General features: G+C 48.1%; 2 protein-coding genes across 5 annotated transcripts in view; one reads left to right on the top strand and one right to left on the bottom strand.

The window, feature by feature from the left end:
* LOC144163396 (uncharacterized) overlaps window positions 1-12986 on the top strand; it is an 87649-nt gene that overhangs the window by 16539 nt on the left and 58124 nt on the right. The gene's annotated exons all lie outside the window — the stretch shown is intronic.
* LOC144163400 (high-affinity choline transporter 1-like) overlaps window positions 1-12986 on the bottom strand; it is a 34759-nt gene that overhangs the window by 4042 nt on the left and 17731 nt on the right. The window contains exons 6-8 of the mRNA XM_077694377.1: window positions 9074-9223; window positions 6730-6859; window positions 213-430 (exon numbers count right to left, since the gene is read on the bottom strand). Coding sequence (XP_077550503.1) covers window positions 213-430; window positions 6730-6859; window positions 9074-9223 — 498 coding nt within the window. The remainder of the gene's footprint in view (window positions 1-212; window positions 431-6729; window positions 6860-9073; window positions 9224-12986) is intronic.

Genomic DNA, 12986 nt, shown 5'->3' with positions numbered 1-12986 from the left:
AGCTGAGCAGCACAATGCCTTCGCCACCGAGGCGGGTCATAGGTCGAGTCAAACGATAGAGGTTATCCTTCGCTTTAAATTGAAACACCCGAGACACGCACGGGGTTGGCCATGCCTGTTCGTAGATCTATCTTTTTCGTGGGTGTGACGAGTTGGCTTTAAACGGCCCAGCATTCGGCACATTCAGAAATGGACAGAAACAAGACACTCGCGTTCTGCCTGAAGATGAGTTTGTAGACGTTTCTGGCGAACATGGAGGCGGCGCTCAGAACGGACGAGTCCGACGAGGACATGACCGCAGCCGACACGGCACCCAGTCCCACGAAGGAGACGAAGCCGGGCGTCAGGTACTGCAGCACCATGGGCAGCACCAGCGACGTGTGCTCCTCGTCAAGGGGCAGGGGACCCGTGAATGCCGTCTCGTTCCATCCTGCGTACCAGCGTGCACCCACTGTGCCCTCAGTGTGCATCCAGTGTGCTCTCAATGCGTACTCAGTGTGCACTTATCCAGCCGTAGCACAGTCCCACGCTCGGTGGTCCGCCATCATTCCCTTAATGTATCGAAGTGGTTGCACGCACTTACCCTGCCACTAGCTCAACTGATACACACTTGAACACAGCGTCCAAGTTGGAGAAGCCGTGTCATGGACGGATTGCGTACCCCCAGCCCATTTACTAATGCACGAGGCTGTTCACAAATTTCCAGTTCCTCACTGCGTGTGCTGTGGCCAGAGGGAACTGTGAAGACAGGCAGGGCAAGAAAAGAAATGGCTGATGATTACTGTACTCCCTAATCCGAAATTTATTGTGCGCCGCGCGAACTGAGCGCCTGAAGCTCGTGTTAATAAAGTTTTTAACTCACTCACTCGGTCATGGCGCATAGCTGCTGCGCCTCAGAAAGTGATCGCGTGATCAGCGAACGCACGGCGGCGCGCGCTACTCTGCCGTTATCTCGAAGCTCATCGCCGCCGCCGAGCATGTTCTTGTAAATCGTGTATGAAGCTCCCGCGCAAATGTCACGTGGTTCGGATGAGCCTCGCAACGAGGACGATGCGTGGAACATTTACCAGTTATCTTACTCGGCGTCATCTCAGCGCGTCGCCACCGCCAAGTGTGTCTCACTACCTCCTCCTCGCACTTTCGCCATGCGTCGCCAACGAGGAGCGTCTCGTGCGGGCTCACCATACTGCCCTCCCCCTCACACTTTCGCCACACTTTCCTCCGCCGTTTCCTTTTTGTCTTCGCTCGCTCGGTTACGACGCTGATGCCGATGTCAAGACACAGTAGCGGTTGTCAAAGTGCTGCGCACCTGAATTGGTCGGCCTCTGATGCCCCTTCGAATAATAGAGAGTTATAGCAGATCGGAAAAACGGTTCCGGTACGGCAACGTCTACCGTCTAGACGCCACAGCGCATGCGCAGGCCCCCACCGCAAACCGGAGCGACTTGGCAGGACGGTACCGAGACGTACCGGGTCCGTGGTTCTAAAGCGGACGGCCGCTTTGGAAGAGTTTGGTAGACCTACGCTTGGCTCACGCCTAGTCAGTTACAAAAATAGATTGTAAATATGAGATCATTTACGAATAATGAGGTTGCAACAAGTGAAATCCGAGCGATTATGATAGCTCAAGCAGCAAGCGAAACACGGTCCCGACCCAACTGCCGTGGCTTGTCGTCGAGCGACTCATGTACGATAGCTCCTTTTAGGTTAAATAAAGGAGATCCGGCTACATAACTAGTATTAACAGCAACATGGGGCTCGTCTACAAATCGGCGAGTGAAGAAACAAGCGCTTTTAGCGCGAGGGACTCTCAGATACAACGAAAAACTTGAACCAGCCAGCAGTATGTACTAGCGCCACTAGCTAGTATGTTCTGAGAGAGCCCAGCTTGACCTGCTGGCGCCATATTTTGAGATAGAGTAGTTCTTCATCACTGGCAGGAATCGTATGCTGTAAGGGGTGCCATATGACGTTTTCGTGCTGATAGGATTGTTTAGCCTATGGAAGTGTCGCATGATTGACCGCCATGCCGAGGAACCTCGTGAAACTAAGTCAATTTTTCGCGAACAATGTGCGCTTGTGTACAGTGTCTATGCGGCGCAATCGCAGCCGCCGGACTGGTTGCATCTGCTTGAAGCGTGTGTGTACCTGCCTGACTTTTAAAATGTATTAGTGAATGTACCGTCATTGTAGTTAGGGTGGGACTTTAAGCTATTAGTGCTAGTTTCCCATGCAATAAAGAAAAAAAAATTTGACGTGGAGTAGAGGTAAAATGTCCGCCTAATATTCACGCAGCCGCTAGTTCGAATCTCTGCAGGGGCGTTATATATATATATATATATATATATATATATATATATATATATATATATATATATATATATATATATATATATATATATATATATATATATATATATATATATATATATATATATATCAGGGTGTCGAACCGGAACCGAACCGAACCGAAAACCGGAACCGAACCGGTATTTTTGCCGGAACTGAACCCGAACCCGAACCATTATTTTTTGAGCCGGCTGAACCCGAACCGGAACTGAACCGAAAAAAGAAATAACGGTTTCCCGTTTTTGACAAAACGGTTCGACCATCCCGTTAGTCGTAACGGGTGGTAAGTGTCATTAAGGGCTTCTTTCTTTCATGCGCCATCAACTTCGCAATCTCTCGCTCACTTTTACGCTTTCAATGAATCAAAACGCTCCGAACGCAACGCGCTCATCACGGTCCCAACATGGTGACAATTGATTGATTGATTGATTGATTTATTGATTTTGAGGTTTGTTAATGCGCCCACGCAATGCAGGCGATGAGGCGCACCGCAGTGGAGGGCTCAGGTTTAATTTTGACCACCTGGTGATCTTTAGCGCGCGCCGAAATCTCGAACACACGGGCGCTTTCGCTTTTCGCCTCCATCAGAAAAGCGGCCACCATGGCCGGAAATCGAACCCGCGTCCTTCGGCTCAGCAGCACAACGCCATAGCCACAACATGGTGAAACTACTACACACCAGTATAGCAATTAAGGCCCCTAATTGCAATGGTATGTTGCTGATGGTTGAGCAAGCAGGGTGAAAGGCTGGGAAGAAGAAATGTCAAACTCTTGGCAGCGTGCGCGATGTTTGAAGCACAGAATTCGCCCTTCCCGCGGTCGCCGGTGCACCTGTCACCACGCCCCCACAAGGGGCCTTTAAAGGCTCAATAAAACGCTTGTCGCTCTCTCACTCTCCCTCATTGGGACGGTGCGAGTGCAATCAGTCCACGAGATTGTTGCACCCTGTACCCGCCAAGGTTCAAGCCCTACATTTGCCTATGCCTATTTGCAGCAGCTAAAGAGTGTTGAAATTTTGGCTTTTAGGTACATGCATAATCACAAGAATTAAAACAGCGCCACAAACGGTACGCAGGAAGAAAGGGACGCACATATGGTTGTTATTGGTTCGATACAAAGGCTTTATACAAGCGAGGTGAACCTCACAAAACGCGAAAGAGGGGAAAATAAGGCGAAGGGGCCGGAGAAATAAGATTCCTAAACGCGTATTGTATACACGGAGATAAGAGAAGATTGATTGATTATGAGGTTTAACGCGCCGACGCTACACAGGTGATGAGGCGCGCCGCAGTGGAGGGCTCCAGATGAACTTCGACCACCTGGGGATCTTTAGCGAGCGCTGAAATCTCGAACACACGGGCGTTTTCGCGTTTTGCCTCCAACAGAAAAGCGGCCGCCGCGGCTGGGGATCCAAACCGCGTTTTTTGGCTTAGCAGCACGACGTCTTAGCCACTGAGCCACCGTGGCGGGTGAGGTAAGCGAAGATACGTGTCTAGTCGAAATTCTAGATATTTTGTTCTTTCGAATTGACAGGTGTGCCCAGCGTTGGGAACTGCACGTTTGGTTTCGCTGATATATACTAGCGTGCTTGATAGTCTCTTGTACAGGTAAAGCTGCTCTTCACAGGGCGTGTGTTTGCGCGCTTTACGTGGAAGTTTTCTTTGTTGATTCTTTTGCAATGGGGATGAAGGCAGCATTCGCCCTTGAATGTCGCAGTAAGCCCGATAACGAAGGGGCCGCAGCCCGTGGTCGGCGATATTTTCCCCCGCGTCTTCTTACATGCTTGGCCAAGGATCCCAAATGGACCATGAAAACGCAGCCCTACCTTGCTTTATTGGAAAGATCTGCCTTTGGTGACTCGTTAATGACGTTGTTCTCATAAGAAGTGGTGAGAAACACCGAAAAATCTTTCAAATTTTCTGCCACCCAGCATCAGCAGTGACGTAACAAGTAATTCAAGCAAAATGGGCAATGTCTTAAGTCATCATTAGGATCCCAGCAGTACAATGAAACGAAACAAGGGGATCCAATCAATAACACACCCATTTCTCTTGGCGGTGGCTTTGTGTAGTCTCTAGGACGACAGTAGGGGTGGTGAAAAAGAGGCTGGTACATTTCCTGTTACACCTGGCCTAGATTTTCAAATTTAACAGAAGTATTGCAGCTCATTTAAAAAAACCACTAGTTCGAGTGAAGAAAAAAATACTTCAGTTTTATGATGAATTTAAACTATACAAAACTGATTTTTCGCATCTTGCTAATAATTCAGTTCTGAACCGGTCCACGAACCGGTTCAACGCTCCGAACCGGTTCGCGAACCGGTTCGCGGATCGAATTAGTCGAACCGGAACTGAACCGGAACAAAATAAATTTACCTGAACCCGAACCGTAACCGAACCCGTATTTTTTTCGGTTCGACACACTGATATATATATATATATATATATATATATATATATATATATATATATATATATATATTCATTGCGCGGAATCATTGCGCGGAATCCGGAATCATTGCGCGGGTTTCGGTGGACAAGGGATGGCATCTTCCGGTGTGCGGGACACAGTCGTCCCGCTCCGAGTTCAAACGAGGATAAGGAGCGGAATCGTGCTCCTAATACAGCGCAATCGGATTGTCTGCGTGCCCTTTTTCGCGCGTCTGCGGGCGTCTGCTTCTCTGCCCCGAATGCAATACCACGAGGTAATAATGCATACGTGAAAATGTTGTTGCAAAATAGACGACATTCGGAATAAAAATTGATACAAGTGTGGGACGGGGGCGGCGAGGTGGCGGATAGCGATGCCGACATTCTAATTCAGCTTTTGACAACACTGAGTTGCGACAACAGCTCAAGAGACAAGGGTGCGCTGAAAATAAACAAACGTGGAAACGCAACGTCCATCCACGTTTGACTTAATCGTCAATCAGCTCCAAACATTTCACTTGTTCAGTTTTGGCTGCCATGTGCCAAAGCACGTTTTCCCAAGTGATTGTCGGGTGGGACAGAATGAATGTGCATACAACAAACAGTGCCGTAACGAACGTCTTGCTTCGCTCCTTATGGTGAACATGGCACGAACGGATAGCTGGCGGAGCCTTAAAGGAATCATAATCGAAGCCTTAAATAGATTTGGGAAGACGTGATAGGCGAGCATATTGGGATTTGCGGGATGTTTCGGCGTTGTTAAGCTATAGTAGGGTTAGTGTAACATGAATAAATCTAACAAACAACGATATTTGGCGCACATTACTTGCCATTCCTGACATGCGCCCCTGTACTGTGTAGCTAGACTCTGAGGCAACAACTGTGTACAGCTTCACCACGATTCACACGAGCGACAGATCAATGTTACCAACATCGCTAACTCAGCGATCGACTGCAATGAACGACCCATTCGGCTTAAGAAATGTGAAAAGCACAACGCTTGGCTTGCGTGATGCAACAGCGGCGCTGATCAACTTTTGAGTCGAATCGTTTTTGCGGCATCGTCATTCGTCGAAATGATGTGGTTGGCTGCATGGAATTGATTCATCGAGTGTAGTGCGGTCAAGCTTGATCACTGGATTGCCTAAGAGCGTAGTCTTGTAGCGAACCCTAAATCGCAATACAACATTTCTTCAGTCCCCCATCCAAGATACACGGTGTCAGTAATGTGCCTGCTTCTTTTTTTATTGTTCAATTTCTGTTTATCGGCACAACGAATATACCAAGCAAGTATGGAGTACCGAAATGTGGCTCTTGCTATTTCTGCTCAATTATACCGCTGTTTTACTAGCACAGCCAACATCCCCACAGGCCGCTAAGGGACTTGTTCCTCCTTTTATTCGTACTCCGCTTAAGTAGGACTTTACTAGCCGGAGCACTTGTCCTGATTCGATCGCCTTCATGCACCCAGTGCCAGCATCCTGACCTTGTGGTGCGCCAGTATGGCAAATCAGGCTCTGGGACTTTTTTTTTTTTCATTTAGCGTCAAATTTCTCCTTCAGTTAAAAGACAAGCGTGCAGTTGGTTTGTGCACCTGCACTTCTATCATCGTAGCGAGCGACATTACAACTTAGAGAAATCATCAGCGGTTTGTTACACATGCGGCTATATCCATTTCTTCTCGGCGTATACAGAACATCAGCGGCAGCTTATGCAGGAAAAATAATTAAATGCAAGATCCGCGCTACATCGGTGCACAAGGAGCTGAACGGGCTTCGTGGGTCTTAATGCCTGTTTGTAACTAAATTGAGCACTACGGCATTAATACAGCCCTTGTATGACATTCCTTTTCTTTTCTTCTTGAAGGCATTCCATGAATGTGTGACACGTTAGAACGGCATTTACGTGTTGGCCAAGCAGGACTGCTTAGCGAAGCGTAGAGGATACGTACTCGTAGCTTTGGCGACAGCACCCATCATCATGGCGGGGACAGCCATGACAATGCACCCGACAGCGGCCACGTAGGAAAGCAGCTGCGCCTTGAAGGCAGTTTTGCTAGACAGGACACGCTGAAAGTAGACCTGCGCGAAATGGAAACACATTTACGAAACGAACGTTCAAAGGCTTCGGCTGATCGACTGTGTACGTAACCTTGAGACGTAACCGCCTAACCGTCGCACATTAAGCGCCCGCTCAAGCCGTGCCGCCGATTCTCTTGAGGTTGATGCAGAGTTAGGTGACCCGACACCAGCTATTAGCTACAAATAAAACCCTGCGTTCAGTTTGCAAACTTGACACACCTTAATGCTAAGCTGCATTCAGTGGTTCGAATGTAGGGTCATGGAAAAATGAAATACGAACACAAATATACGAATCAGAACACTCCAAACTAAAAATAAATATATTCGTGGAGGCCCAATTATGGAACGCAATTGGCTTATTTGCGAAGCCACATTTCCCAACTTTGTTAATTAAGCCACACGTCGATTTGACTTGCATGGGTAGAAATCAGGCTATTTACATGTAGCGGTTTGTATTTTCGAGATCACCTTTCATTCGTACATGACTGTACGCACTTCAAATATAAAAGGTTGTCGCAAATGAGTGCGAGTTTGTCTCACCAAAATTTTCTGCTTTGAAAGCATGATTTTCGCATGAAGCTAGAGAAGACCGTACGAAATGTAGCAATCCGGGCTCTAAGCCTGGATAACCTCTCGGCCTTTCCTTTCGCTTTTCTCCTCCTCCTCCTCCTTGGCATTCACGGCTGTTGGTTCCTTTGGACACCGATTCAACATGTCCCCTCAATGGTCCCCAAGCGCGTAACAATATGGGTACAGCTTGCTGTAAATAAACTCGCGCGAAAAAAAGCATTTTTTTAAATGACCTAGGCGTATGGTACCAATGCTTTTTGCCGGAAGACATGCCGGTAACTTTTGATTGGCCGGTGCTCGTGCGTGATTGGTTCCGTACGAAAAGCAAGATCAGCCAAGGCACCGACCGTTCACAAACTGCTATTTGCAACATGAAATTTCGTAGGCAGCTTGCTATAAGCCGGAGGGAAGAAAAATAGTCCACAAGACAACCGGCGGATATGAATTGATGTCCACCTTAGGCGACAAATGATGTCGCCCATCCCAGCGCCCTGTTGGGATACCTTACGGGTGAACAGCCCCCTGAATATGGGCAACGCATCTTGCCTCGTAAAATGTGGGCCTGTATTTTAATGACTGGCTTATATCACGCTGTGAAGCATGCACGATGTTAACTAGGCACTGCATTCCTCCAGGACCGGTTTATAAGCCATAGCTGTTGGATCTGCAACATAATCTAGAAAACACTATGGTGTCGTGGCGCTGTTATCCTGGCTACGGGAAATTTATGGGAACATTTCTTAAAACGGAAATAGTGGCGACGTATTTTTGGCAGTTTTTGTGTGACTTTAACTTGGCGGCACTGACAACCTAACATACTGTATAGCTGCATCATCGCATACTAGTACTCCGGTCGAAATTAAATTGGCCCTTTTTAATGTTCAAATAAATGTTCATCTTAATATTTCTACCTCAAGGGAGACGTATTAGGTGATTTCCCGCAGCGGCTCTTACAAAACATAAAACATAGCTTGATTGCCCCCTTTTTTTTATCAGGTTTCACAAAAATAATTCAAGCTTGCAAATCTACTAAAAGTTTCACTTTGGTTCCTCTTTTCATTTGCATCTCGCTTCACTTTAACCTTTAATCTTTGCTTCACTTTAACCTTAAAGTGAGCGCATTGGAATGACGTGCTCCAAAAGAGCGAAAATGTACCCTGCAACTTCTCTTGCTTCAGCACCTGGTTAAATCATCGCCAGAAACGAAGAGCTGCTTTGGGCTTAGAAGAGAAAACATCATGACTGAACTGCGCACAAAAAAACGGGACGAGGGAAGAGAACACACAACGCAGTTTTCAACTAAATTTATTATCAGAAAAAACACACATATGTAGGCCCTGTCACATGACTTTCAGGGGAACACATGCGCACAAGCACTCCGCGTACACGTTACACGTGCGGCGCTAGCAGTTTAATCTCTTTATCTAGTAAGACCAGCGATGGGTTACTTACACAGTCATCTTTTTGAGAAGAAATGTGCAAGGCTTCTACCAACTCTCTTGGCACCTGTTTCTGATGGGAATATAAAACATCTTGTTGTGTTTGTGTTCTCTTCCCTGTTCCCGCTTTCTGTGTGCAGTTCGGTCACGAACTATTTTCAACTAGCCCTGCTTTCCACTATGCTTAAGAGAAAGCAGCTCGCACCTGCCATGGGATTCCTCCGAGGATGAGAAGCAGTCCGGAGTCGACGTACTGTCCCACGAGCCTTGGCTCCAGGGAGCCGAGCCAGTCGTTTGACGGGTACGACAGGGTGCCCACCGCTTCGTTCGTCATGCAGAACGGAACGCACAGCCACTGCGCGGTAGAAGCAGGCAGGCGCAATCTTGTATTCACGTCTCCACAGAAGCGCGCTCCGCAAACGCACTACAAATCACACATACGCCTTGGGAATTTGCGTTTACGGGTCGCCAGTGAAGGGAATGTAACAATGTGACGGAGGGAGGGAAACACTTTATTGACACCCAAGGGGGCGTGGTGGAAGTCTACAGGGTCTCCGCTACTACCAGGGCCCGGGTTGTCGCCACCTCCTGGGCGGCTAGATCCGAGCTCCCCAGGGCCTGCTCCCAGTGGGAAGTGGTAGGGATGGGGAGAGGGGGAATTCGGACATTCACATAGGGAGTGATAGTGAGAGTCTAATGCGCCGCATGTAGGGCAGTGTGGGGAGGAGAACTGATGTTGGTGTGATTGTATACGAGTTGTCTATGAGGGCAAAAACACTGCGCTAAATTGAAATTACGAAGACGAAGGACGGCGGAACACACGATGCACACTTACGAAAGCGCAAACTATCAACTGGCCTTTATTTTCCGAAACAGAAACGTTCAAAACCCCGAACAAAACCCTATCTGTGTTAAGTTCTTGATAGTTATTATCGTCACTTCACGTTTTGCGCGGTCTCACTCACAGCTGGCCACGTGCGCTCGTCGTCCCCTCTCTCTGGCTCACTGTCACACGGGGAACATCTTTCCGCAGAAGGTGAATTTCCTTGTTTTTTAGAATCACCGATGGCTGGCTGACGCATGCGCCTGGTCTCTCCGATGCCATACTAAAGGCTTCAATAACTTCCCTGGTCTTCCTGCTGTGGGAGCGTGCCAATACTGTTGTTTCATTGAACAGGGGTTCGCATTCGCATTTTTTGCAGTGATCGGCCAAATGCCCGGGCGCTTGTATCTTGGCGCACGCGTTCTTATGCTCCCGCAGCTGCTCGTTCAGGCACCTTCCAGTTTGTCCTATATAGGACCTCCCACAGTCCAACGGAATTTTGTAGACGACTTCTGACTCGCACCCCACGAAGGGGTTTCTGTGTTTCACCTCACAGCGTGGACGTTCAGCGTCTTCCTTAAAGTTGTTTTTTCCGCCCCACACAAGCTGAAAGGACCGTGCAAGCGGGTGAACAAGCCATGAGCGCACGTGGCCAGCTGTGAGTGAGACCGCGCAAAAAGTGAAGTGACGATAACAACTATCAAGAGCTTAACACAGATAGGGTTTTGTTCGGGGTTTTGAACGTTTCTGTTTCGGAAAATAAAGGCCAGTTGATAGTTTGCGCTTTCGTAAGTGTGCATCGTGTGTTCCGCCGTCTTTCGTCTTCGTAATTTCAATTTAGCGCAGTGTTTTTGCAAGAAATAATGTACCAACTAGCCCAGAAGCGAGCTCTCATTGTCTATGAGGGAAAGTGTGTCTGCAGCAGGCGCCATGTGTGCGCGGCCTGCGGTGTCAGTGATGGATGATGAGGTGGTAGACTTCTGCGAAGGAGGCGGTAGTGTTGTGCAATGTCCCGATAAGTAAGGTGTTGTGCAATGTCCCAATTGGTAAGAATGTATGGGAGGTGGTAGCAGAAACGACTGACAAGGAAACTCTGCAGAAGCCGTAGGCGTTCGAGATCCATGAGGCCATTTCTGCGTGTGGATATGTGTTTTAAGTGGCTCAGTGTCCATCCAGTGTGTGCGCGAAGTACGTTAATAGTGTGTTCGTGCGTTTGGCTTGTATGTGCAGGCCGAAGACGCGCAGTTGAGTTTGAGGGACTGGTGGGTCATGCACTTGGATGCGTATGGGGATTTTAGAAGACGTGCGGGCTTGTGGGGGAGGGAGTATGAGAAGCTGGGATTTGCTGGTGGAGCAGGTGAGAGCAGCTTGTATCGCTTATTCTGAGATATGTAGCAGCTCCTTCTAAGAGTGTGTTCCCTATGTGTGCGTCGCTATCCCGTGGGATCCAGAATGTGACGTCGTCCGCATACGTTGTTTCTAAGCGAGTTAGTGTTGTTGAGAGCGTGTGCAAGGTAGAAGGGTGAACGAATCTGCCTTACTTGTGCCTAGGCGTAGGGAGGCGGTGCTGTTTGGAATGTGCTGGAAGATGGCTGCACGGACAACACCTGGTGATTCACACGCATCAAAGCGACCACAGGACGGCTGGCGTTGGTCTTAAGATGTTGCGTGGCTGATTTTACACTTCATGGAAACGTTCACTTCTCTGCTGTGAAGATAGGAAAAAGCGTTAGAGCCCTGTCGGAAAAGAGCAGGAAAGCGGGTGGCTACGGTACCGCCACAATGCAACCACTGGCGTGTTCAGAGGTGGATGCTCCCCTCCCCCCAAATATTACTGGGGGGGGGGGGGGGGGGGAGAGAGAGAGAGAATGGCGAAGCCCCTAATTCTGCATGTCATTAAATAAGCCCCAACGATAATTACTTTTGCTTCGCAAGCTGCGAACCAGCCATATGCAGCTTTGATGTAGGCTCTCAACACGGTTAGCCTCATTTAAATTTCTTTAAAGGGACACTGAAGTGATTTGTAAACATTGCGGGATTACTAGCGCGAATTGCAGTCTGGAGTTTCTAGGCCATGTTTCGGCCACTCTCGCTGCGTTTACGCGACATTTTTCAGTCAATTCGGAAACGAAACAAAATCAATTCGGAAACGCTGCCCTCCTGTCTGCATCCTCCTTGCCTATTTCCTATGACGTTTCGTGTGACGCTAAAATATGGCTTGGCTTGACTGTGCTTCTGCACGGCTTGTCGACCCTCCGACAGAATCAGCAGGCCCGGCGTTTAGTCGGCCGGCGGGTCGTCGGAATTCGGTTGCTCAGTTGCAACTAAGCCACGGCACGTTTTTGCCGGGAAGAATGCGCTTTTAGTTTGTTAGTTTGTATAATGTATCAAGCTCTAAGTCCAAATCGCTCCGAACAAGCCCACACATGACGCTTCGCTGACTGGTACAAAAAATCTAAGAAAAATCTGGTAAAAAAAAAAAAAAACCTAAGGCCAATTGAAGGCGGGACAAGAGTATGAGAAGTTAATATGGGTACTAAAGAATAAAAATCAGCCGAAACTTTCGTCGTACAGCGCAAAAACAGGGTGCGGGAAGCACTTCCTCTACCAGCCAAGGGCTCTGCCGCCACCGTGGGCGTCAACAGATAACTCCTGCGAAAAAAAAAAAAGAAGTTACTGGCATCGCCCGCCGGGAATCGAACCTGAACCGAATAGAGAAGCGGAGCGAGAGAACCCGTTGCCCGTATGAATGACATGAATGAAAGCTCAGAGCTGTGTATCGCAACAGTATTCTGTGCGAAAACCGTGGTGGTAATTATGTGTAATGTCAATATTTGTGTGTGTATGATATGTTCCAGAAGTTTACGAATGTTACTGGTTAACGAGATATGACGATAGTTGAAAGCTGAAGTGCGTTCTTCAGATTTGAAGAACGGAACTACTTTTGCAATTAGCCAGTCACGTGGGATGCAACCTGATTATAGAATGATTAGGAAAAAAGTGCACACAGTATGGGACAAATTATAGCTGGTAAATTTTTGAGTACGTTGTTAATAAAGCTTACATGATCAGAAGCAGTATAGCTTTTGAGTCGATTTGTAATAGCTATATGCAGGGGCCGAGCGATTTTTGCGACCTGGAGGGGAGCGGAAAATAGTCTCAATAAAAGAGCAGTCCGAGAAATCCGCGAGTCATTACTCCTATGGGACAACGGGTGGTTCCTCGGGAAAGGCCGAAATATCCAGCAAGTCCGAGTTCTCGGAGTCCGAAAAAGCGGTCGGCTACTGTACCCGCT

The sequence above is a fragment of the Haemaphysalis longicornis genome, unplaced genomic scaffold, assembly GCF_048455015.1.
Source record: "Haemaphysalis longicornis isolate Haplotype H1 unplaced genomic scaffold, Haemaphysalis longicornis Haplotype H1 scaffold_12, whole genome shotgun sequence".
In the NCBI taxonomy this organism is placed as follows: Eukaryota; Metazoa; Arthropoda; class Arachnida; order Ixodida; family Ixodidae; genus Haemaphysalis; species Haemaphysalis longicornis.
This window is presented reverse-complemented; position numbering and strand designations above follow the sequence as displayed.